Genomic DNA, 26,362 nt, shown 5'->3' on the forward strand with positions numbered 1-26,362 from the left:
GGTGTCTTCAAGTTATTGTATCAATGCCTGTTTCATTACACCCTCTGAGCTTGAATACATGTGAATATCGTGGTTTAGCTGTGACAGTGGAGTGGGGGAGTAGGAGCGGAAATGAATTCATAGCCAAAATGTCTGCAATTCTCTGTAACTTTTTGCAGTAAAACATGGTGGTTTGAACAGCGGGATCATTTGCAAGCATCATGTATCCTGATTTCTCATCAAAGAAGAAGAAAAGTTCTCGTCTATATAGGAAGGAAATCGAGATACTCGATCTTTGCGAAAAGATGGAAGTCACTAGGAAGTCAAACCATTGTGCAACCATGAATACTTATTTCTGGTCAGATTGTATAAGCCTATTTACACCTATCTCTATAACCACTCTGTTTAATTATACTTCATTTTATGTTTTTTTTTCTTGTGGATGCTGCTTATGTAATATTATGTGCCTGAGTTGCTGCTGGAAGTATGTTTTCTGTGCTTACATGTACTTCTGCATATGATAATGAACCAGACCTCAACTTTGAATCCATTAATTAGGTGGATCTATAAACATTGGAATCAACTGTGCAAACATTGCCTCACACAGTCAGAGGTGTCTCCTTTGTCACATCCATTGCTCCCTCATTCTCTTTGCAAGTAACTGCTTTTCTATGTTTTTTAGCTCTAATGAAGGGTCCCAGACTCAAATTTTTAATCCTGTTTCTCTTTCCAAAGATGCTGTTTAACCTGTACAGTGTTTTTGGCATTTTCTCTTTTAGTTTGAAGTTATTATATAACCGATAGTTTCTGTTGTTCTAGTGCTGCCGCAATAAACATATAGAGAACTCCCCCTTCCCCTCCCACTTTCAAACCTCTTGCTATCTCTTCTTTCAGTTAGTCCTGACGAAGGGTCCCGGCCCAAAACATCGACTGTACCTCTTCCTATAGATGCTGCCTGGCCTGCTGCATTCCACCAGCATTTTGTGTGTATTGCTTGAATTTCCAGCATCTGCAGATTTCTTCGTGTTTGCAATATTGAGAACACACTTGAGTTTGAGCAATTGGAATTCATTTAACTACAGTCTGTCCTGGGGGAACAAATAAGTCAATTTTTACCATGTCCATAAGTTGATTTTGTCCAGAAGTCAGAAAATATACAAAAATGGTAGTTATATCTTCTCAGTATTATAGTGCATGGCATCAAAACTACAAAAGACCTACAAGAACAGCTACCAAAAGTGGAGCGAGAAAGGAAACTAGATCTGCTGTTCATTAGAATATATTTCTGTATGTAAACTTGAGTTTAACAATGTCATGGGAGCGATTGACTATAAATTCAATGTTTGTAACCCGGGGTGGCCTGTATGGCTAAAGAAAATCACTTCTATGTTGAGTCAAATAAAAGACTTGGAACCAAATGCAACTCATACATAACCTATTCCAGGTCATGGCACTTTCCTACTTAACAGCAGAAGATGCATCAAATGCCTTTTTTTCCCTCAACTGTCCATACATTCTGTTTTAACAGAACCATCTTGTATTTCAACCTTGTTGTGAATGTCAAACATTTTCTTAAGAAGTAGCAAATTATCCCATTTTTCCGATTCCTAACGTCAATAGCATTTCAAAATAAAGCATAATCCAACATAGTTATGACTCAATGACTATGTTCTTGAAATTAAATTTGCGGCATAAATGGGTATATAGGATTCTGCAATGCCTCATGAAGATTTGTGGTGGGGAGGGCTCAAAGGTGAGAAGGGGGTCAGAATTTGGAATGGGAAGTTGGGGTGGAGCCCTCAAAGTGAAGGGATTTCTGGGGCATTTGAGGGTCAAAAGCAGAATAGGTGAAGGGTTGGGGAAATGGAGAGAGAGGCACCTGGGCCTGATCCCAAGGTTATACATCTGTAAGTGAAAGAACAAAGTACAGTATTCCAACCTGATGGCATGAACATTGACTTCTCTAACTTCTGTTAATGCTCCACCTCCCCTTCGTACCCCATCCGTTATTTATTTATTTTTTATTATTATTAATTTTTTTTCTCTCTCCCCTTTTTCTTCCTCTGTCCCTCTCACTATACTTGTTGCCCATCCTCTGGGCTTCCCCCCTCCCCCTTTCTTTCTCCCTAGGCCTCCCGTCCCATAATCCTCTCATATCCCTTTTGCCAATCAACTTTCCAGCTTCCCCTATCATTTCGGATCTCCCCCTCCCCCTTTCAAATCTTTTACTATCTCTTCTTTCAGTTAGTCCTGACGAAGGGTCTCTGCCCAAAACGTCGACTGTACCTCTTCCTATAGATGCTGCCTGGCCTGCTGCGTTCACCAGCATTTTTGATGTGTGTTGCTTGAAATTCCAGCATCCGCAGATTTCCTTGTGTTTACAGTGGTTCACCAATAAATGAACATTTACACTGAAGCAGCAGAGTCTAGTCACCAATTATCCTGGCTGCCTTGATCAAGGGCTGACTCTATAATGCCCGTGCAGAAACTTATGTGAAACAGTAACTCACTGCCCGCTATACTGCTGGCATTTAGGGCAGGAATGGAGGTCCTCTGTCTCGGGTGATGTTCAGAGCTTCCTTCATCAAGTCAGTAGCTTCCCTCTCAGTTTTCACTACTGTCAGTTATTGCTGTTTCCATATCAATTTTGTTTTACCAGTCAAGGTGTTAGCCCTGAGCTGAACCCACAAACCTGGAGGACCAATGGACCACTCTTCGACCAGTGAGACTTACTTCAGTGGTTAGTAAGCTAATGGAGAAGATCCTGAGAGGCAGGATTTATGAACATTTGGAGAGGCATAATATGATCAGGAATAGTCAGCATGGCTTTGTCAAAGGCAAGTCGTGCCTTACGAGCCTGATTGAATCTTTTGAGGATGTGACTAAACACATTGATGAAGGTAGAGCTGTAGATGTAGTCTATATGGATTTTAGCAAGGCATTTGATAAGGTACTCCAAGCAAGGCTTATTGAGAAAGTAAGGAGGCATGGGATCCAAGAGGACATTGCTTTGTGGATCCAGAACTGGCTTGCCCACAGAAGGCAAAGAGTGGTTGTAGACGGGTCATATTCTGCATGGAGGTCGGTGACCAGTGGTGTGCCTCAGGGATCTGTTCTGGGACCCCCTGCTCTCTGTGATTTTTATAAATGAGCTGAATGAGGAAGTGGAGGGATGGGTTAGTAAATTTGCTGACGACACAGAGGTTGGGGGTGTTGTGGATAGTGTGGAGGGCTGTCAGAGGTTACAGCCGGACATTGATAGGATGCAAAACTGAGCTGAGAAGTGGCGGATGGAGTTCAACCCAAATAAGTGTGAGATAGTTCATTTTGGTAGGTCAAATATGATGGCAGAATACAGCATTAATGGTGAGACTCTTGGCATTGTGGAGGATCAGAGGGATCTTGGGGCCCAAGTCAAAGATACCCAAAGCTGCTACGCAGGTTGACTTTGTGGTAAAGAAGGCATACAGTGCATTGGCCTTCATCAATCATGGCATTGAGTTGAACAGCCAAGAGGTAATATAGCTATATAGGAACCTGATCAGACCCCACTTGGAGTACTGTGCTCAGTTCTGGTCAACTCACTACAGGAAGGCTGTGGAAACCATAGAAAGGATGCAGAGGAGATTTACAAGGATGTTGCCTGGATTGGGGAGCATGCCTTATGAGAATAGATTGAGTGAACTCGGCCTTTTCTCTTTGGAACGACGGAGGATGAGAGGTGACCTGATAGAGGTGTACAAGATAATGAGAGGCATTGATCATGTGGATAGTCAGAGGCTTTTTTCCCAGGGCTGAAATGGCTAGCACGAGAAGGCATAGTTTTAAGGTGCTTGGAAGTAGGTACAGAGAAGATGTCAGGGGTAAGTTTTTTTACGCAGAGAGTGGTGAGTGCATGGAATGGACTGCCGGCGGCAGTGGTGGAGGCGGAAACGATAGGGTCTTTTACGAGATTTCTGGATGGATACATGGAGCTTAGAAAATTAGAGGGCTATGGGTAAGCCTAGGTAGTTCTAAGGTAAGGACATGTTCAGCACAGCTTTGTGGGCTGAAGGACCTGTATTGTGCTGTAGATTTTCTATGTTTCTATGTTTCTACCCTTTGACCTGTTTGGCGTGGATGACCCTACCAAGAGCCAAAATAAATGGCCTGACTCCAGCCAACATAGCTCTCCAGGTCATTGAGGCATGCAAGCCTCCAAACCCTACGACAAGGCTGTGGTCCTCTTGGAAGTGTGAGGCAATTAGCTCACGTTAAAAGAAACCACACACAAGCAATTTCCACTCCATGTACTGTACTCTGCTATGCATGAAGCTTGAAAATACAGTTAACCGTTACATAGTTATTCTTTTAAAAAGGTTTTATGAGGTCTTTCAATAAGAATTTAAGCTCTTGAAGAAGGACATATCAGTTGCCCTCCATAACAGTTATTTGTGAGATGTGTGAAGATCCTTTTCAATTTATCTCAGAGGCCAATAATAATATTGCTTAACAATGTTGAACGAAACCACGGGATGCTGAATGTAATCAGTGCAAACTCAAAATGTTGCATGTTTTCTTTGTAAGGCATGATACGGAAGATAACCATATCTGCCTGCCATTCTACATCAAACAGATAAAGATTTAGGTCCAATGATTTTACATTGCAGTTGATTTAAAAACTTCACTGACCAAAATTGTTATTCACACAGATGAAGTAGTTTATTCATCTCACCTAGGACGGATACAATAAAAAAACATAAACTGTGCCCAGTTCTGCTGCATTATTTTTTTTCAACAATCAGTCTGAAAATAAAAACCATAAACGGGGATGAAGATGGTGGAGTTTGTCATTGAAATGTCGGTTATAATCGATATCTGTACTTGGCTGGAATCCCAAGAAGAGTTTATTTGTCATATACACCAGGAAAGCACTAGATGCTTTTTCACAACACCACGGACTTTAATTCTCTAACAGCAAAAAAATCCTAACTTGCAATGCAATTTTAGTCTACAAGTGATTATAACAAAATTATTGCAGTGAAAATCATGACAGGTTTTACACTGGCAAAAATAATAAATTTTTGGTGGCACTAAACAAACTGGCTAAAAAAATATGAGGGAAACTACAGATGAAACAAGCCTAATAGATATTTTGGATCAACAGGAACACAAAAGTGACTTCAGAGGTTGGAATCTGGAACAAGAATTCAACTGCTTGTGATACTCAGTGGGCCAAGTAGTGCCTGTGGAGGCATAGGGACAGACAGATACATTGATTATCTCTTTTTCTACATTTTATTCCTCCAGTAATTTATCATTTTGTTTCAAATAAATTGTTATACTCACATTACTTTCTACTCCCTTTTACTTGGCTGCTTCTCTGAGAAAATTATTTCCCATTTACATTGTTTCCAAAGAGGAATCGAAAGACTCCTTCCAATTTGTCAGCCTTGAGTATTCCAGTTTTCTAGAGCAATTGATTCCTCTATCGTAGATTAACTTTGTTGATTTTTGCTGGACTGAAGTCGTACTTTATACCTGGAGGAAAGTAGTCAACTTTCACTCAAGGTGGATCTTGTGACAAATCCTTGTTTGCTTTTGCTAATAAACAAATACCCACCTTTCAGAAGCATTTGAAATTATGTCTTCATTTGAAGTTAGACATCTGAACTGTCAGTGACTAGCACTGTAATCCATACTCTTCACAAAAATAAATGCCATACACCAAATTCAGTTCAACAGTTCATTAAATTGTTCGAAGAGCAAATGAGCTACTTTGATACATTTACCTTGTAAATGGGGAAATTGGTAAAGGAAGATTCTATATTACAGTCAGAATATCTTCTAAGCTTTTCACTGAATTACTTGGATCTGTGCAAACTGTGCACAAAGAATATGCCAAAGTGAATAAATTGCAAAGTAACCTTCCCACTTGCTAAAAAAGGGCTGCCATCCTAAACTTAATAGACAAGAATTATCTTTAGATGAATTTGAAAATGCACAATAGACTCTAAAATGGTTGAAAGAACTGGTTCCTCATAGACGGCACAGTACTTTCAGAAGACTGGAAATGTGCAGAATACCCAGGTATTTACAAAAGCTGTTTGAGTTCACATTGTGTCTACCTGACAGCTCAGCTCCCTTTAGATGAGTCTCTACAAAAGAGTGATCCTGAGTCAGTTTGAGGAGCGGAGAGCTAAACGGAGAGCACCAATTCCACACCTCCCCACACATGCAGCAACTGTGGCAGAGCCTGCCGTTCCGGATCAGCCTCAATAGCCACAGAAACGCTGCTCCACAACCAGTGACTACCAGAGGCACAGTACCCATGGTCGACCACGACCGACCGAGGCGACACACACAATATTAAAACAGGCTTGTCACCTAAAAAGTCATATTCCAGTGTCCCTACAATGAAGACTATTTTGACTGTATGTGGAAACTTTGAGCTTGACTGCACAGCCTTCAATGAAAAATTATTGAAAAGCAAATGGACCTAAAATAAATAGTTCAAAAGAAAAATACAACCCACAGGAACCATTGCATTGCAGATATTGCAAGAACCAGAAGACAATTCCGTTTAATTAAAGTAACTGCTCAATTGTAAGTGTGGCTATACAGCATTTTATTAATGCTGTGCTGTAGTATAAGTAGTGAAGCTTTTGCTTATCATTATTCTGAATGAATATGTTTCATGCCTGCATTTCTCAATAATTTCACTAAACACACTAGCAGAAGTAGGATTGTTGTGGGGTCTACCTTCACATTTCCAAAAGTCATTGTCCCATAATAAGCAATGATTACCCTGCCTCTTATCTCTTCTCTTTCCTTCACACAAGCCTCCAGATACTCTCTCCAGGTGAAGCAGTGGTTCATTTCTCTCTGTACAAGTTAATAAACAGTCTTCGGAAAGCCACTAGTCATGAGTCACTATCTGATCACAATGCATTAAAATACCTTCTGACCTGCAAGTTACAGGCAAGCAAACAGACAGGTCATGGAATCACTATCTGCCAGCCTTTCAAGACACAACTGTAATGGTAATGATAGATTTGAAGTAAAGTAGCAGACTCGATAATTGACTTGAGTCACTAAAATCCTCCCAATGAAAACCACAATGAAGAATGTAGATGAAAAGAAGTGAAAAACAATAAAATCATAAACTCTAAGGTATAGTACTATCATATTATAGGCCCCCTGTTCAGAACTACACTAGGATCCAGAATTCATGATGCTGGAAATGTCAGAGACATTTCATTTCATTTTTAAAATCTTTTTATTGATCATAGAGACTATCCAAAATGAGAATCTAACTGGACCCGTAGTAGTAATGGAAATTAACTAAAGATGGAGGAGTTAAAATACATAAGAGAATATATATATTCAGCTGACATGAATTATAGATTATGGGTTTTGCAGTGACTTTTAAAGTTTTAAAGGTCACTGCAAAACCCATAATCCATAATTCAATACACAGGTACCTCACAATAACATTTTGGTTGTACATGCATGTTAATCAAGATTTTGATAAAGAAGTCAACATGCAAATGAATACAATGGTGGGAAATGATGATACAATATGACAGACAAATCACAAACCACATAATTCACAGTGTGTGCTTATTTTTCAATTTATACAATTTTCAAAGGTAATTAAATTCTGAAGGAATAAGCTCCATATTTATGAAGTCACACTTAAAGATGCAGTCAGGTTAACACTAAGGCTAAGCATGATATTTTAATTCAGTTACACCAGAATGCAAAAATGCACATTTTCTGGGATGTTCATTAGGTTTCTAATGTGCAACCAGCTGAAGTGTGTGGCTTTCCTATAACTTTAAGCCAATACATCAATGGGTAATATATTTCAATAATGCACTTGAGTTCTAACTTTAGAAAAACATCCCATAATTGACTGACAGAATATTTCTCATATCTCTTATCATTTGTGATAATATAAACAATTTCTTATGTATGGTTGAAGAATAAGTACAGGCCAAGAGTTAGATCTACTATTCTTTTTTGAATGTAGTCCCTGGTTTAGTGTGTATCTAACCTATGGCATATCAACAAGGGTGTCAACATCTCTGAAGATCTATCCTGGGCCCAGCATGTTGATGCAATTACAAAGAAGGCACAGCAGTGACTATATTTCATTCATAATTTGATGAGACTTGTTATGTCACCAAAGACAATCACAAATCTTTACAGACGTACCATGGAGAGCATTCTAACATGTTGCATCACCATCTGGAATGGGGCGGGCCTTTGCACAGGATTGGAAAAAGCACCAGAAAATTCTAAACTCAGCCAGCTCCATCATGGGCACTAGCCTCCCCAGCATCGAGGACACTTCAAAAGGTGATGCCTCAAGATGACAGCATCCATCATTAACAACCTCTATCACCTAACACCTGACCTCTTCTCATTGCTACTATCAAAGAGGAGGTACAGGAGCCTGAAGACACACACTCAACGTTTCAAGAACAGCTTTTTCCCCTCCACCATCAGATTCCTGAATTGACACTGAGTTCATGAACACTACCTCAGTAATTTTTCTTCTCCTTTTTTGCACTACATATTTAATTTTCTGAACTTATTGTAAATTATAGATTTTTTATTATTATTTATTGCACTGTACTGCTGCCGCAAAACAACAAATTTCATGACATATGCCAGTGATATTAAACCTGATTCTGATCGAAGCAAATTCTCAACACGGCACTGAGCGGCGGGGGTGATTCTTAGTTCTTTTGCAAAAGAAACTCCCAGTCCACTAGTGGGAGCAGAATCTAACTACATTCAAGAAATTAATGGCAGGTGCCTTCTCCCACGACTTCTAGTCGAAAATAATAAAAAATATTCTGCTGGAGATCACGTTATCACGTAACTCAGCAGATCAAGTATCTTCGGTGGAAGGAAAGCAACTGTTGACACGCCAAGTCAAGTCCCTATGTCAGTGTCAAAACTTTGACAATACCTTTCCTCCCACAGATGCTGCTTAACCCACTAAGTTCTTCCAATTGATTGTTGCTTCAGGTTCCACATTCTGCAGTTTCCTATGTCTTTAAAAAAATTTTTTTAATATATATATATATATATATATATATATATAGAGTAATTAAATATTGCAAAATCGACTTGTTGCTACTTTTGAGAAGTAGCACTGTTTCATTTTGTGGCCTATGGTTCAGGAAATCCTGCTTCTGTGAAAGATGAAGTTGCAAGTTATACTTATCTTATTTGTTGTTCCCTTTTAACTCCCCATCTATAGAATGATATCTATGAAGAAACAACATTTTTCCTGGTCAGTCTTATTTGGTTGTAAGGTACGTTCGGAAATGCATGCACACATTTGTGCCTTGGTTTGGCTCAGGTGGCAACTACTGTTCATATCAAGAACCAGAAGTGTAAGGTGACTTATGTTAAGAGTGCATTGCTGAGAGAAAGTCACGCAGCTGAACTGGTGGTTGTTTAGTGTTAAGCTAGTTTGTTCTGCACCGGTGGTTTGACATAAAGAAATAAAGTAAGAGGGTTAGTCAGGTCTCTTATGAATGGTTCTGTCATAACCAATGGAAAAGAGCAATTATGTACTGTATCTTGTAAATTTTCCTATAAAGCTGATAGTCACTGCAATTCGTTTTTTTGTAATTTATTTTTATTGAAGTTCATCATCAAACAAATATTTCCATAAGATGTATTTCAGATACTGTACATATATATCATATAATCATATTTGTCACAAATCTCCACATAATATTTATCTGAGGTATACACTTATAGAAAGGAGAGGAAAGAAAGAACAATTGAAAGAAGAAAACTATGTACAAAGTAGGGAGTGATCTTTTTTTACAACATATTCATGGACTTGTGAGTATAAAATCAGGCCTATTAGGTGTTATGCAGTTAAACCATTTTTCCCAGTATGAATCAAATTGTTCCAACTTATGATAAATAGATGGTGTTATCTTCTCCATTTTGTAAATGTCCATTGTAATTTCCATCCATACATTTAAAGTTGGGCTCTCCTGTGATAACTATTTCCTGGTAAGGGTCTTTTTACCAGCCAACGGCAGTATATTCATTAAATACAAACTCTTTTCAACCATTCTTGAGGTATATACACAAAATATATGGTCTTACTCTCTAAGGGTATTTCACATTTAAGGATGTCTTGTAGGGCATTATGTATCCCACTCCAATAGTCTTTGATAACGGGGCATTCCCAGAAAATATGATAATAGCTTGCATTTTGATTTCCACAATTTCTCCAACAAACAGGGAGGTTACTATCATAAAGGGATTTCTGAGAGGGTGTAATAAAATATCTTATCAAGTTTTTCCACCCGAACTCCCTCCATTTCTGTGAACTGGTACACTTCCATTGATATTTGTTCTATGTTCTGCATTTCATCATCTGGAGAGAAATAATCACCTTTTTAATAGGAATAACAACAAAGCAATTAGCACACTGTCTATATGGGGCAACCTAGACAGTTCTTCATACAGATGCAGTTACGTGTGGAAATCCTAAAGTTGCTGTCTAACTTGGCTGCTTCTCTGCACATTTTCTGAACACAAATGTTGAAGCACTCGAGCGTGCAATACTTTGCCACTAATGAACTATTTAACATGCCAGCAGAAGTTAGCATTTGTCGATTGAAGTCTAAATAACTATGCTTTAATTAAAACCTAAGCTTTAATCAAGCCTAAGTATTAATTATTGATCAAAAATCTCACTAGAATTTTAATATTGCATTCATCCAATATAAAACTCTATGTAGAGACTGAAGTAAACAAATTTTAAATATTTTTTCTTTTATATTTTCATTATTTGTCTTTGACGCTTCTCTTAATTTTCTTATTTTTCTTTATTTTATTTTTTCCTGTGAAGCATTTAATTTTAAATAAAATCCTAAATTTTGTTGTAAATTTGGACCTATGGGAAATAATTTAAACATCTATTATGAGCGAAAATAGTAATAACAAACCAGCCATCTTCTTTATTTTCTTCACCATTGTCATTAATACCAAAGAGCTCTGATGTGGAAAAACTATCAACATGATTGATATGAATCATTTTTGATCAAGTTTCCAACCATTGTGCAATTTGACACTGGGGGGTGGGTCATTTCATAAAGTCTAAATATTAAGGTCAAATGCATTTAGCAACAGAAATTCATAAAATCATCAGTTATATATTAAAGCTAAATAAGGAAAACTGTTTTCCACAAATTGTTGATATATCTACTCTAGATGGAAATGCATGAACAAATCTGCTACAGATAATGCTTTGTCTTCAGCTTAGTTATGGCTTAAGAAATAAACAGCCATCCTCTTTAAGTTCAAAGTTCAACATATATTTTGTTATCAAAGTATGTATACGTTGTAGAAATTTGAGATTCATCTCCGAGCAGGCAGCCACGAAGCAAAGAAATCCAGAGACAAACTCCATATATATGAAAAAAGACTGTCTAACACCCAGTGTGCAGAGAATAAAAAACGTCATGTCCATAAAATAAATGTATAAAATAACCCATAAAAAAGACCGTCGAACACCCAACGTACAATGAAAAAAAACATCATGCAAACAGTGATCGCAAGTAAATAGTGCTCCTGGACTGAAGTTCACAAGGGAGTCCTATAGTTCAGCGCAGAGCCAAGTAAACACCATGGAGCAGCGATCTTAATTGGCCTGTACCTCGCCCTGGGCCCTGACACCTTGACCTTTTCAATCTGGCCTGGTTCCATCTGAACATTGCATTCTGCTGCTTCAAGCAGTGATATGAACTGACCCATACCTCGCCTCGGGCTCAGACACCCTGACCTTTCAATCTGGCCCGGCGCTTAACTCTCCGTCCAAACAACAGGTTCTGCTGCTTGGATACGCTGAACTGCCACTTCAGTTCGGCCTGTAAATCTCCATCCGCCCATCATGCTCAGTTGTATATGGCGCCTGGACCCCGAGGCTTCAATTCGGCCTGTAAATCTCCATCCATTCATCGTGCTCAGTTGTTCCGTTGTACATGGCGCCTGGACTCTACGGCTTCGGCCTGTAAATCTCCATCCACTCAAGGTGCTCGGTTGTATATGGCGCCTGGACCCCACGGCTTCAGTTTGGCCTGTAAATCTCCATCCACTCATCGTGCTGGGTTGTATATGGTGCCTGGACCCCGTGGCTTCAATTCGGCCTGTAAATCTCCATCTGCTCATCGTGCTCAGTTGTATATGGCGCCTGGTCCCCACGGCTTCAATTCAGCCTGTGTCTGATCTTTCATGTTCTTCTACACTCTCGGCTGCAAGCCCACCACCTCTCCTTGCCTCCTCACATCAAATTGCCTCCAAGTCCAAAGTGAAGTTACAGACTATTACTTGTGATGATCATTTGCCAGAAAAAGTTTAATTAACGTTACAAGATAAATTACAAAACCACATTTACATTAGTATAAAGTCTGTAGTTTTTGCTTTCATTGTGTCAGTATTGCACTGAATTTATTCTGAACTCCTTAGGACACTAAGACACTTAAAAGCAATTTATCTATTTTGATAAGTGAAAACTTCACTGACCATCCATAGACTAATCTTATATAGTATGTCAAGACCAAAACAATGAGTAGCTCTGTATGTAAATATTACCTAACAATACACTGGTGAGCTCATTGGTACATCACAAACAAGAGAGAATCAGTACATGCAGGAAATCCAAGCAACACACACAAAATGCTGGAAGAACTCAGCAGGCCAGGCAGTATCTATGGTAAAGAGTACAGTTGACGTTTCAGACTGACACCCTTCAGCAGTCCTGACTTCAGGAAGGGGAAGTCGGGAAAACACGCGTCAGTCCTCATTGAGGGGCCTGCGATGGAAAGGTGTGCAGCTTTAAGTTCTTAGTGTAGATCTTTAAGGGTCTGTCCTTCACCCAACAGATTTTTTGCACAGCAGGGAGCACTCTGACTGTTGCATCACAGCTTGGGAAGGAGGTTGCAATGCACAGGATTGCAAGGGGCTTCAGAGGGTTGTAGACTCTGCCCATTCCATTACAATCCTCCCCACCGTCAAGGACATCTTCAAGTGGCAGTACCTCAAGAAATCAGCATGCATGACTAAGAATATTCCTATCCAGGACATGCCCTCTGATCAGCACTACCATCAAGAAGGAGGTGTAGGAGCTGATGATACACATTCACTGGTTCAGGAACAGCTCCCTTTCCCATCAGATTTTATGAACAGCCCATGGGCCCATGAACACTACCTCATTATTCCTTCTTTTCAGCACTATTTATTTATTTTGTTATTTATAGTTAGTTTATATCTTTGCACTGTACGACTACCGCAAAATAATAAATATCACGTCATATAATATTGTGATGATGAACCTGATTCTGGTTTTGAATTTAATTTGGCAATAATTCAGCACAAACCAGTAATCAGTTCAGGAATCATCTGACTTATCTCATTTTGAAATATTAAAAGATAAACAATTTTTCTATTTGTAACAAATAGGCTCTGCTATTGAATTCAATTAACATGAATGAGATTTGCTCAATGATTCTGCAATCACAATTGCACTACACCATGAAGTACTTACTCATTTGAATTATAAAAATTGCTTGACGCATGGATGCAATAAAGAAAGATTTTTTCTGACAAATGCAAAATGGTAAAAGACATTAAAGGGATCTAAAATATAATTTATGCTCAACTTTCACATTTATTTTTCAACTTGGAATTCAGTTTTGTCTGTCAGTTTCATTATCATGTAAAATGTTCAAGTCATTGCCATTAATTATTGTCTGTTCTAATTCTTTGGGAGGAATGGGTTGTTGTATTTCAGTATATACACAAGAGGTTCTGGAGATGCTGGAAATCCAGAAGAACATGCACAAAATGATGGAGGAACTCAGCAGCTCAGGCAGCATCTATGGAGAGAAACAAACAATCAATATTCCGGGCCAAAACCCTTCAGTTTGGGTTCAACTATGAAGGGTCTCAGCCTGAAACGTCAGCTATTTATTCCTCTCCATAGATGCTTCCTTCTCTGCTGATTTCTTCCAGCATTTTGTGTGTATTAAGTAGTTTTTATATAAAACTATTCCCGACCATGTGGAAAATTATAACAGTATTTTAACTTCCCAATGATAACAGTCCTGTTCTGTGCTTTATGCAGGCTCCAAAACGGAGAAGGCTAATGGGTTTGGTCAAGCTAGGAATTACACCTCTGCTTTCTTAAAAGATTACATGGATTTGGCATGTCATCTAAAACTTTGACAAACTTCTATAGATGCATAGTGGAGAGTTTCTGTCTGGTTGCATCACAGCCTTGTATGGAAACACCAATGCTCAGGAACAGAAGAGTCTTCAAAAAGTGTCGGACACTGCCCAATCCATCACAGGCAAAGCCCTCCTCATCACTGAGCACATTTTATAAGGAGATCTGCCACAACAGAGCAGCCCATCATCCAGGTCACGCTCTCTACTCGCTCGTCATTGGGCAGGAGGTACAGGAGTCTTAGGTCCCACACCACCAACTTTAGGTACAGCTATTACCCTCCTGAACCAGCATGGATAACGTCACACACCTCAACACTGAACTGACTTCACAACCTAAGGATTTATTTGCAAGGACTCTACAACCTATATTCTTAGTATTATTTATTTATTTATTTATTTATTTATTATTGTTATTTACGCAATTAGACTTCTTTTGCACATTGATCTTTGTCAGTTTTTGTTATTTAGAGTTCTTCATAAATTCCACTGGATTTCTTTTTTTTTGTAAACAACTTCAAGGAAATGAATCTCGAAGTAAAATGTGGTCAAATATATTGTACAAACTTTGATAATAAATTTTCTTTGAACTTTGAACACCTAGCTTATCTTTGGAAAGTTTTATTCTGTTGAACTACTTGGTCCAATAGAAAGTCTACAAGCCTACTAACACTCTCAGACAGTTGAAATTTCATCTAAAACTTATCTATGTATCCTTTCAACATTTCTTTCCCTCATGTATTCTTCAATTTCTCTGAATAGCATCTATGTATAAGTACATATAAGGACATGCTCGGTACAGCATCGTGGGCCGAAGGGCCTGTACTGTGCTGTAGATTTTCTATATTTCCATGCTCTTCCTCTTCCACACAGCAGCAAGATTCAAATTCTAACCATTCTCAGGGTAGGAAGTTTTAATCTTTAATTTTTAATGGATGTATTAGTAAATTACTTGTATTAACAGCCTCTACACTGGTACTTTGCTAAATGCTCAGGGTGTATTCCCAGGAATGATAGCACTACAGGGATCACTGCTAAAGAGCTCATTATAGAATTATACACACGGAAATGTATAATAACCGCTAACTGTGCATGGAATTTGACATAAACCTCTGCTATCTCAGCTGCTGCATACTCCTATGCCATGAAACCTGTTCCAAGATCCAGAAATCTGGGATGAGTCCAACAGTGTATTTTCGGCAGTCTCTCCACACTGACCTGTAGGGCAATTCGTTGCAGCATGGATGCTTGCAGAGGGCAGTGATTCACACCAAGTTCCTGGTAGGCAGACTCCAAAATGACAGAGCTTCGTATCAATTTTCGGCTCAGCAGGGAGAAGAGGGGCCTTGGCACACAGTTTCCTGGCAGAGCAGGATAGAGGTCATGGATCCATGCCAGGCTTCCAGCACAGCAATGTGTAGCCTGAATGAAAGTTTTGAAAATATAGCAGGGTTCATACCTGAGAGTGTTGGAGGTCAATCGTCCCAACCTCCAATTCTTCGAGACCATATTCTAAACTCAATTATGTTCAGCTGTCTTTCTTCTACCCAAAGTAGGGGCTTTTGCTAATAATTGCACAATGCTGAATTTCATTCACACTCATCAACAAATAAAGTAGATTGCATTTCCATGCAGGAAGACATTGACGACATTCAGAAATGGCTGGTAAGTAGGATGCAAAATTCATGCCAGTTAATTACCGTACCTTCTCCAACAAAAGAAAGTCTGATCAACTGCCTCTGAACCATGGTAGTAAGACCATCACTAATTTTTCCAATATCCTAGGATTGCCACTGAAATTTAACTGTAATTTAAATGTGCCAACACAATTAAATTAGAACATAGAACAGTACAACACAGCACAGGCCTTTCGGCCCATGATGATGTGCTGACAGATTATCCTACTCCAAGAACAATCTAACGGTTCACACACACATAGCCCTTCATTCTTCTTTCATTCATGTGCCTAATTTATCTGCCTCTACCAGCACTCCAGATGCTTTCTACTTCCTATGTAAAAAAACCTACCCCTGATATCCCCCAATACTTACTCCAAACATCTTAATGTTGTGCCCCCTTTCATTAGCCATTTCCATCCTGAGAAAAAGAGTCTCGCTGTCTATTCAACCCATACCTGTTATCATCTTGTGCAGCCTTATCAAGTTACCTCTCATCCTCCTTCTCTCCAAAGTGAAAACCCCTAGCCTGTGCAACCTACCTTAGAAGACATGCTCTCTAAGCCAGGCAGCATCCTGGTAAATCTCCTCTCTGAAGCTCCCAAGTCTTTCCTATAATGAGGGGAACAGAACTGCACACAATACTCCAAGTCTGGTCTAACTAGAGTTTTATAGAGCTGCAATATTACCTCACAGCTCTTGAACACAGTTCCCCCAACTAATGAAGGCCAACACACCAGATACCTTCTTAATTAGCCTATCAACTTGCACTGAAACTTTGAGGGACTTATGAACACAAACCCTAAGATCACTCTGTTTCTCCACACTGCTAAGAATCCTGCCACTAACTCTGTATTAGCTATGGGAGCAAGTTGTAAGCTAGGAATCCTGATGCTCCAAACGACTCCCACCATCTAGAAGGCACAGATTCAGTGTGTGATGGAACACTTTCCACTTTGATGGATGAGAACAATTCTTTAGAATCTCCTCAACAGCCAGGACAAGTCAGCCCACTTGGTTGACTTCCCAATGCACAAGCCAAAACATTCATTGCTTCCACTATCTGTGCATGCTAGATGCAGTACTGGTCTGAAAATTTAAATTGGCTTATTATTGTCACATATACTGAGGTACAATGCAACACTTGTTTTGCACACTGTTCATACAATAAATACTGATCTTGCAAGCCATGTTCACTTCATCGAAATTGGTGCCTTCTCTTAGTAAGAGACTGAGGAACAACTACAACAGCTGTCTCTAAGTTTACAAAATCTGTATGGAGAATATATGTTTCCATTTAGGCAAATCAAAAGATGTTCAATCAGGAATTCAAGGAAAATTTATTTACACAATGATTAATTACAATGCAAAATTCACCACAAAAAAAGGAGCATTTGAAAATATAATTCAGTTGCAATTAAGATAAAGTTGGTTTATATTTTTGGAACGACATGGGCCAAAAATCTTGTTTCTCTGCTCATCAGCAAGATTTTAAATATTTTCCTGACATGAATGCATCTGACTATTAGACTATTAGACTATTGACACTTACAGTTTAAAGACTTGTATACTAAGGACATGCATTAATGGAAATGGACACTACATATCTATTTTATATCAAAAAAATTAATTTTACGTATTATAGATAAAAACAATTTGGTCCCTTTGGTAGTCTAAAATAAATTTGGAGATTAGCGTATTAAGGGATAATAAATTAGACACAAGCTATGAAATTATAAGTTCTGCTTACAACTCAAATATTCCATCACCTAGCCTTCTCTTTCTTTATTGAACCCATATTCTCTGTAGTATTCTTTAAAGCTTCATCTTGCCCAAAATAAGTCGATAAGACCATAAGACATAGGAGCAGAATTAGGCCATTTGGCCCAACGAGTCTGCTGCACCATTTCATCATGGCTGATCCAATTTTCCACTCAGCCCCAATCTCCTGCCTCCTCCCCGTAACCCTTCGTGCCTTGACCAATCAAGAATCTATCAACCTCTGCCTTAAATGTATATAAAGATACATGGCTGGACTCTAGTTCACAGTAGAAATAAATCTGAACATAGCTTTAAAGAAATGTGTTTATTCTTTATGAATAGATCACTGAATGTTTTACTAATATGCATTTCATGCAAATGCTGATGGTGCAGAATAGTGGTTTATTTGCATTTGTCTCACTGATGATTTCACATCATAATCATCCAGCTGAAGTGTAGTCACAGAGTGACATCTATCACGTACAGGATTTATATGAGAGTAATAACGAGCTAATTTATCCTTAGACATATGGGCCCTATGTACTACTTTAAACTGTATCAATGCATGTTTAGCACATATAGAGGATGAATTAACTAATTGAAGAATTTTTTCCCATTTTTCAATAGGTAAAGTAAGCTTAAGTTCCCTTTCCCAATCATTCTTAATTTTATTAGATATGTCTGGACGTATTTTCATAATTATATTATAAGTAGTTGCTATTATAGCTTTCTGAAAAGGATTTAAATCCAAAATTTTTTCCAGAATATCCATTGAATATAGATTCGGGAAGGTAGGAAGAACAGTATTTTAAAAGTTTCTAATCTGTAAATATCTAAAGAAATGGGATCTAATTATTAACAATGTAATCCCAATAGCTTTGTATTAATACTATGTTATGTTTATCATTTTGATATTAATAAAACGATTGAAAAAGGAAGAAGTGTAGTCACTGTTGTCTGTCACATTCAGCACAATTTTACAAGCAGGAATGAGCACATATTGTAAGCACATTTTTTTACTTAATGACCTGGGTTTCTCAGATTCAGATTCGGCACAATGGGCTGGTTCTCTCTGGAATTTGGAAGAATTTAAAGTAATCACATTGAAATTCTTAAAGGTCTTGGCAGGGTGGCTGCAGAGTTGATTTGCACCAAGACTATGGAGTCACATCAAATAAGTTTAGCCTTTCAGAATCAGAATCAGAATCAAGTTTAATATCACCGGCATATGTTGTGAAATTTGTTGACCTTGCAGCAGTACAATGCAGTACATAATAATGGAAAAAAATCTGTGAATTATAGTAAATATATAGATAAATTAAATAATTACTGCAAAAAATAGAAATTGAAGAAGTAGTGAGGGTTCATGGATACAGTGACAATTTAGAAAATGGATGGCAGAGGGGAAGAAGCTGTTCCTGGATCGTTGAGTGTGTGCCTTCAGGCTTCTGTACCTCCTTCCTGAAGGTAGCAATGAGAAGAGGGCTTGTCCTAGATGATGGGAGTCCTTAGTGATGGAGGCATCACTCCTTGAAAAAGTCCTGGATACTCTGGAGGCTAATGCCCATGATGGAGCTGACTAAGTTTACAACTCTCTGCAGCCCACTTCGATCCAGTACATTAGCCACCCTGCTCCAGTACCCAACTCCATGCCAGATGGTGATGCAACCAGTTAGAATGTTATCCACGGTACAACTGTAGAAATCTGCGAGAGTTTTTGGTGACATACCAAATCTCCTCAAACACCTAATGAAATACGGCCACTGTTGTGCCTTCTTTGTAACTGCATCGATATGCTGGGTCTAGGCTAGATCCTCAGAGATACTGACACACAAATAACTTGAAATTGCTCTTTCCACCTTTGATCCCTCCATGCAGACTGGTGTGTGTTCCTCACCTTATCCCTGCTTAAGTCCACAATCAACTCAGGACCGAGAAGAAGAATTTTTTGTTTGCATTCAGAGAGTAATGAATCTTTGAAATTTTGAGGACAATGCAGGCTCAGCCACTAGATATTCAAGGAAAAGATTAAAAAATCTTTCAGTATTAAGTTAATCAAAGGATTCGAGGTTAGGGCCGGAAATAAAAGATCAAGCAGAAGTACATTCACAGGCCTGAATGGATTGTTTCTGTTTTTATTTCTTGTGTTTATATGTTCTTATGATGCAGTTCGAGGGATTATTATCGGTTAGATCTTTATAAATTTTGTAATAAAATCACGAAGTATTTTCCATACAGCTGATAGGAAGGGTAGGACGGTGATGTAATACCTGATCTAAAAGGTGTATTTCCATTAATGAAGCATTCTATCCTTAGTGCATTGAAGTATCAGCCGAGATTCCAAGCTCAATGTTCTGGAGTGGGATTTCAAATCATTAACTCTTTTCCTTTGACGAAATACTATCCACTGAGTCAAGGAAAACATGTCATATGTTAACCAAATTGGCAAGCTAAACTGTCAGAAATAACAAATGTACAAAATCATCCCCTAACATTTGTAATTTCATTATTTACCTTCATAGAATCTTTTTCACTAGTTTTGTAATTTTGGTAAACTCTTCAAAATTGCTTAAGTCAAAGAATTCCAACCACTGTATAAAATATATTTTATACTGTATCACATTAAATTTGTCTTTACACTACTTAAGGAAAATACGTACATGCTGAACAATGTATCTAGAATAATATTGACATTAATTTTCAGACTGAATCAAAATTGAATGAGTGGAATTTAATGAAAATAAGGAAGAAACCAGCTGCACCCACTGAATTATTTGGGAACAATCCTGCATCTAAGTGAATAAGTAGGTTACAGCTTAATTCCACTCAGAAGTTAAGACATAATGATCTTGACTGGTATTTCAATGCAGTACGAGGGGAATGCTACTCCTTCTAGTCCAGTGATTCGCAAACGTTTTTATGCCATTGACATCCCATCTACTGAGGAGTCCGTGGATTCCAGATTGGGAACCCTTGCTCTAGTCAATGTTAAAGATCCCATTACACTACTGCTGTATAAAGAGCAGGGAAGTTTGGTAAATATTCACATGTTACGCAAATGCAATGAAAACTGAACTGCTGGATACTGAGAAAGTTGTGCTCTGAGATACATCAAGCAACTTAGACATAACATAAACAGGTGCACAGATGCATGTGAGCATAAACTTAACTGAAAACTTTGTTTTCTGCTGAAACATTCTTGAACATTATTTATAAAAACGTTACGAGATGCAAGAAGTGAAATTGCAGACGTATACCCTCAGACATCAAAATTCTTTTGATTGTGGTAAGTACTTCTTTAAGACGGGGCAAATATCTTTAAGCATCGAGAAGTGACCTACTTTTAAAGTTACTGTTTATGATGAATATTTCACTTAAAAGTGAAAGGCCACCAAATTTTTGATAAGCTAATTTCAGCAGCAAGTTTTGTAGTGAAGCATGAAGGAAGATTAAAGCTGTTTAAGCTTCACGGTTTCAAGTACTTAAAATGCTGCTTAATATCACTTCGGAAGGGTTTTCCTTGATATTTGAAAAATGCTTGAAATTATAAACACGACAAATCAACGTCACTGTTTCGGATAAGAAAGCAGCAAAAAAATGAAAAAACATGAAAAATAGCTTCAAGGTACTAAATATCTTATTATATTTCCTTGGTTAACTTTAATCTAAGTAAACTATGTTTTTGTGCAATGTTTCAGCATTTGAATCACCAAGACATACAGTAGAAGGGTAAGGAACAAGTGCTAGCAAATGAGAAATGTACGTTTGTACAATAGATACTTGATGGCTGGTATAGACAATATGAGATGAAGGGGTTGTCAGCGCTATATGATAGGAAGGCAGAAGAATGGGAATTATAGACTAGTTAGCCTGACCTCAGTGGTAGGGAAGATGACGGAGCTGATTGTTAAGGATGTGGTTTCCAGGTACTTGGAGGCGTATGCTAAAATAGGCTGAAGTCAGTATGATTTCCATAAGGGAAAATCTTGCCTGACAAATCTGTTCAAAATCTTAGATTAGATTATGAGAACACTCAGTCCTCTTTTTATTGTCATTTAGAAATACATACATGCATTAAGAAATGATACAGTGTTTCTCCGGAGTGATATCACAGAAAACAGGACAAACCAAAGACTAACACTGACAGAACCACATAATTATAACATACAGTTACAGCAGTGCAAAACAATACCATAATTTGATGAAGAACAGACCATGGGCACAGTAAAAAAAAAGTCTCAAAGTCCCGAGTCGATCGACTCCCAAGTCCCCGATAGCAGGCGGCAAAAGGGAGAAACTCCCAGCCATATTCTTTGAGGAAATAACAAGTAGGATAGACAAAGGAGAATTAGTGAATGTTATGTACTTGGATTTTCAGAAGTCCTTTGACAAGGTGCTGCACATGAGGCTGCTTAACAAGATAAGAGACCATGTATTACAGGAAAGATACTGGCATGGATAGAGCATTGGCTGATTGGCAGGAGGAAAAGAGTGGGAATATAGGGAGCCTTTTCAGATTGGCTGTCAGTATTGCATGGTGTTCTTCAGGGGTCAGTGTTGGGACCACTACTTTTTACATTGTATGCCAATGATTTAGACGATAGAATTGATGGCTTTTGGCCATGTTTATAGATGATACATAGGTATGTGGAGGGGCAAAGAGCAGGTGGAGTTGGAGAATCAGGGAGGCTGCAAAAGGACTTAAACAAATTAGGAGAAAGGGCAAAGAAGTAGCAAATGGTGTTGGGAAGTGTATGGTCATGCACTTTGGTAGAAGGAATAAAAGCACAGATTGTTTTCTAAACAGGAAGAAAAATCAAAAATCCGAGGTGCAAGAGACTTCAGAATATTCGTGCAGGATTCCCTAAAGGTTGATATTCAGGTAACTGGGTGTATTTAAGGCAGAGGTTGCTAGGCTCTTGATTAACCAGGGTGTGAAAGGTTACAAGGAGAAGGCAGAAAAAAGGGGTTATGAGGGAAATAGATCAGTAATGATGAAATAGCAGAGAAGACTCAATGGGCTGAATGGCCTAATTCTGCTCCTATGTCTTATGGCTCATCACTTCTCTGACTTCACCCTGGATCTCAGTGATCAAACTCTGGCTCTTAAAGCCAAGCAAAGTACATTGAACTACGAGGTGTGCTCCGGAGAATGAAATTCTGTGTCAAACTGAAGTCTATGTGTAAATGAATTTAGCAATCTTCTGGGACATGAACGTGTCTTCTAACCTCCTCTCAGTGTAAATGCAATTGCAAGTCCTTGCCAACCTACATACGGCTTCCCCCACCCCATGGAAAGTCTTAGAGCAACAAGTGTATCCGATTCTGAAATTGAAAAAAAAAGCTGAGCAAACGAACATTTTGCTGAGACCACAAGGAGATGTCTCATGCACCTGCTGCGGGCTGTTCACATCTTCCAGTTTACCATACACCTGTACCCTGAAGCTTTTCGCCTCAGCATTACCAAATGCAATCAGTCACAATATTCAGAAAAATATTTCAAATCCTTGATTGAATTTCATTGTCCTGGACTTCCAATTCTGTTTTCTCCTCCCAAGTTCCATTCAGAAGGTATTCTAGAATGGCAGTGTAAAGTTACACTTGGAGAAGCACATACAAGTCCACAACTCCCTGAATGTCCTCTTCACCTTATGGACTATATGTGGGAACTCTGCTTCAATTTAATTCTCTATTTCTTAATCTTAGGTACAAAACAATTGAAATATATTGAAGCAGATTGCATTGAAGTCTGCAGAGGCCAATAGTAAAGGGTGACTCAACTTTAATGGGCCAACTTTTTTTCCTGTACTGTAACAATTCTATGATTTGATGAATCTACATCTATATTAATGGTATTGTTATTAATTTGTGCAAAACACAAATCTCCTGTAACTGTTAAAAACAGTCTGACTGAGAAAATCTGGCTCAGTTGTGTGATATCAACAACAACCTCTTATTCAATGTCAGCTAGACCGAGGCAGCTGATCACTGACTTCAGGAGGAGGAATCCAGAGGTCCTTGAGCCAGTCCTCAACAAAGGATTGGAGGTGGAGAGGGTCAGCAACTTTAAATTCCTCGATGTAAAATTCAGAGGACCTAACCCAGGCCCGGCACATAAGCGCAATTATGAAAAAGCACAGCAGCACGTCAACTTCCTTAGGACTTCGCGAAGATTCAGCATGACATCTCAAACTTCTATACATGTGTAGTAGAGAGTATATTGACTGACTGCTTCACAGCCTGGTATGGAAACATCAAACCCCTTGAATGGAAAATCCTACTAAAGGTAGTGGATATGGTCCAGTCCATCACAGATAAGCTCTCCCCACCTCTGAGCAAATCTACGACGCAAGTGTTATCTCAGGAAAATTGCATCCATCCTCAGGGAACCACCACCCCCTCCCCCCACCCCCAGCTCCCAGGTCATACTCTCTTCTTGCTGCTGCCATCAGGAAGAAGGTACAGGAGCCTCAGGACTCACACAGCCAGGTTCAGGAACAGTTACTACCTCTCAACCATCAGGCTCTTGAACCAAGGAGGATAACTTCACTCAGCTTCACTTGCCCCATTATTGAAATGTTCCCACAATCTATGGACTCACTTTCAAGGACTCTTCATCTCATGTTCTCAATATTTATTGTTTTTTTTTCTTTCTGTATTTGCACAGTTTGTAGTCTTTTGCACATTGATTTAACATCCAATTTGATGCAGTCTTTCATTTATTCTATTATGGTTAATTATTATATTATGGATTTATTGAGTATGCCCGGCATGAAAATGAATCTCAGGACTGTATAAGGTGACATATATTTACTCTGATGATAAATTTACTTTGAACTTTTGAACGTTGACTTAGTTTGCATTGCAAACAAAGTTAAGTCACAAACAGACACCAAATCCAGCTTTCTCAGTGCAATGTCTGGTGATGTTCGGTGAATGTTTCCGTCAGAAACCAGCTGCCGATCAGCTGAATTTAGAATTCAGCTGGAATTTGCTGAAGCGAGATAACCCGGTGTACAAATCAAGAGTAAAAAGAAATTATTCGTTGTCCGATCTGCAAACACGAGCACTTGCTTCGCTTAAAAACCTAAATGTGCAGCAACACTTCACACGCACACCAGCTATCGAAAAGGAGTAACAGCTTAACTGAGCGCCGTCACTCTCTTAGCTTAAGTCCTCGGGAGAATTAAGCTGCATTAAGTTGTAATATTTGACCTCTCATAAAAACAGTGACTCCAGCGGCGGATGGTCTGTAAAAGTATTGGTAGGGACTAATTTCCCGCGATTAGAATTCACCCTACAGGAAATTTGGATTGCTCCAGTCTGGTGTTTACACAGCAGTCTAACTGAGAGAGTACTCACAGAACACACAGGCAGTAGACGCCCGGCATGGACTCGCTGTCCCTTATCAAGTAGCTGCCGTCCTTGCCGCTTTTGCTCAGCAGTTTTTCCCCGCGCTGCCTGTTGATATTCCCGTGATAGACTGGATGGTCCATCTTTTCTCTAAGCGTCGCGGAGTCTGGTATTCACTCTAATTGCTTTGGACGAGGTTCCGGCAGCGGTTGCGGCGGATGTACAACGCCGTTTGACACCCAACAGTGAAAGAGTAGGTTGGTGTAAAACACAAGAGACAAGCTACTACAAGCATTTCTTCAGTCCCACACCCCCCCCACCCTTCCAATAAAAACAGAAAGCCGTAGGATGTCAGTGGAAAGTTAATTGAGTTTACAACGAGCGGGACAGAGATCGCTAAGCATTCATCCTGGGTTCTCTCTGACTCAAAAACAACGAGAACAGGTATTACTCAGCAGGTCGGGTCGCGTCTACAAACCTACTGGCGGCTTCCAACATTTTCAGGTTTTATTCTTTTGATTTCCAGAATCCACGGGCTTTGTTTTACTTTTCACCACCGACTCAGTTGAACCAGACCACCAGTAACAGAGAGGCAGTCCACCCCCGACTTTCTGAGCCCTTCCGACTTATTTCCATTTTACACTGAGTGAAAGGTAACAAATTTCTCGACATACGCCGATGATATTAAACCTTATCCCCATTCTGACAAAATCACTAAGATCTCTTTTAAAACAAGCACAAACTACATGTTACACACATCAAAGTTGCTGATGAACGCAGCAGGCCAAGCAGCATCTGTAGGAAGAGGTGCAGTCGACGTTTCAGGCCGAGACGCTTAGTCAGGAGAAGGGTCTCGGCCTGAAACGTCGACTGTACCTCTTCCTACAGATGCTGCCTGGCCTGCTGCATTCACCAGCAGCTTTGATGTGTGTTGCTTGAATTTCCAGCATCTGCAGAATTCCTGTTGTTTACGTTTAAACAAACTACACGTTGGCATATTTCCAATCTTTCTTGTCTTCTTTAATTTTAGCAATTTGATAAGGATTTTCTCAAGGAAAAGATAACATTTCAGACCCATAGGATTTGCTTTCTTTGTTGCCATGGAATGCAGACGTTGTTTGAAAGTGTTTGCAATGTGCGCAGATTTATCGCACAAGTTGTGCCAGCTGTCACATTGTTAAAAGAGCTTAGCCAGCAGTTGGTGTGATGGTTAACTGATGATATAGTAAAAATCTGTTTTTCTGTCTCTTTTGCCATCTTGGCATTCAGTTAATGCCCCATAGCTGGATATCATTGTATTACAGGTCCACAATCCCTTATCCGAAATCCTTGGGGCCAGTTGC

The 26,362-nt window shown here is 39.0% G+C and overlaps 1 protein-coding gene across 1 annotated transcript in view; it reads right to left on the reverse strand.

The window, feature by feature from the left end:
• sh2d1ab (SH2 domain containing 1A duplicate b) overlaps positions 1 to 25,267 on the reverse strand; it is a 40,509-nt gene extending 15,242 nt beyond the window's left edge. Inside the window, exon 1 of the mRNA XM_072270832.1 lies at positions 25,029 to 25,267. Within this exon, the coding sequence (XP_072126933.1) occupies positions 25,029 to 25,162 (134 nt within the window). The 5' untranslated portion in view covers positions 25,163 to 25,267. The remainder of the gene's footprint in view (positions 1 to 25,028) is intronic.
• Positions 25,268 to 26,362: the final 1,095 nt, after the last annotated feature.

The sequence above is a fragment of the Mobula birostris genome, chromosome 10, assembly GCF_030028105.1.
Source record: "Mobula birostris isolate sMobBir1 chromosome 10, sMobBir1.hap1, whole genome shotgun sequence".
In the NCBI taxonomy this organism is placed as follows: Eukaryota; Metazoa; Chordata; class Chondrichthyes; order Myliobatiformes; family Myliobatidae; genus Mobula; species Mobula birostris.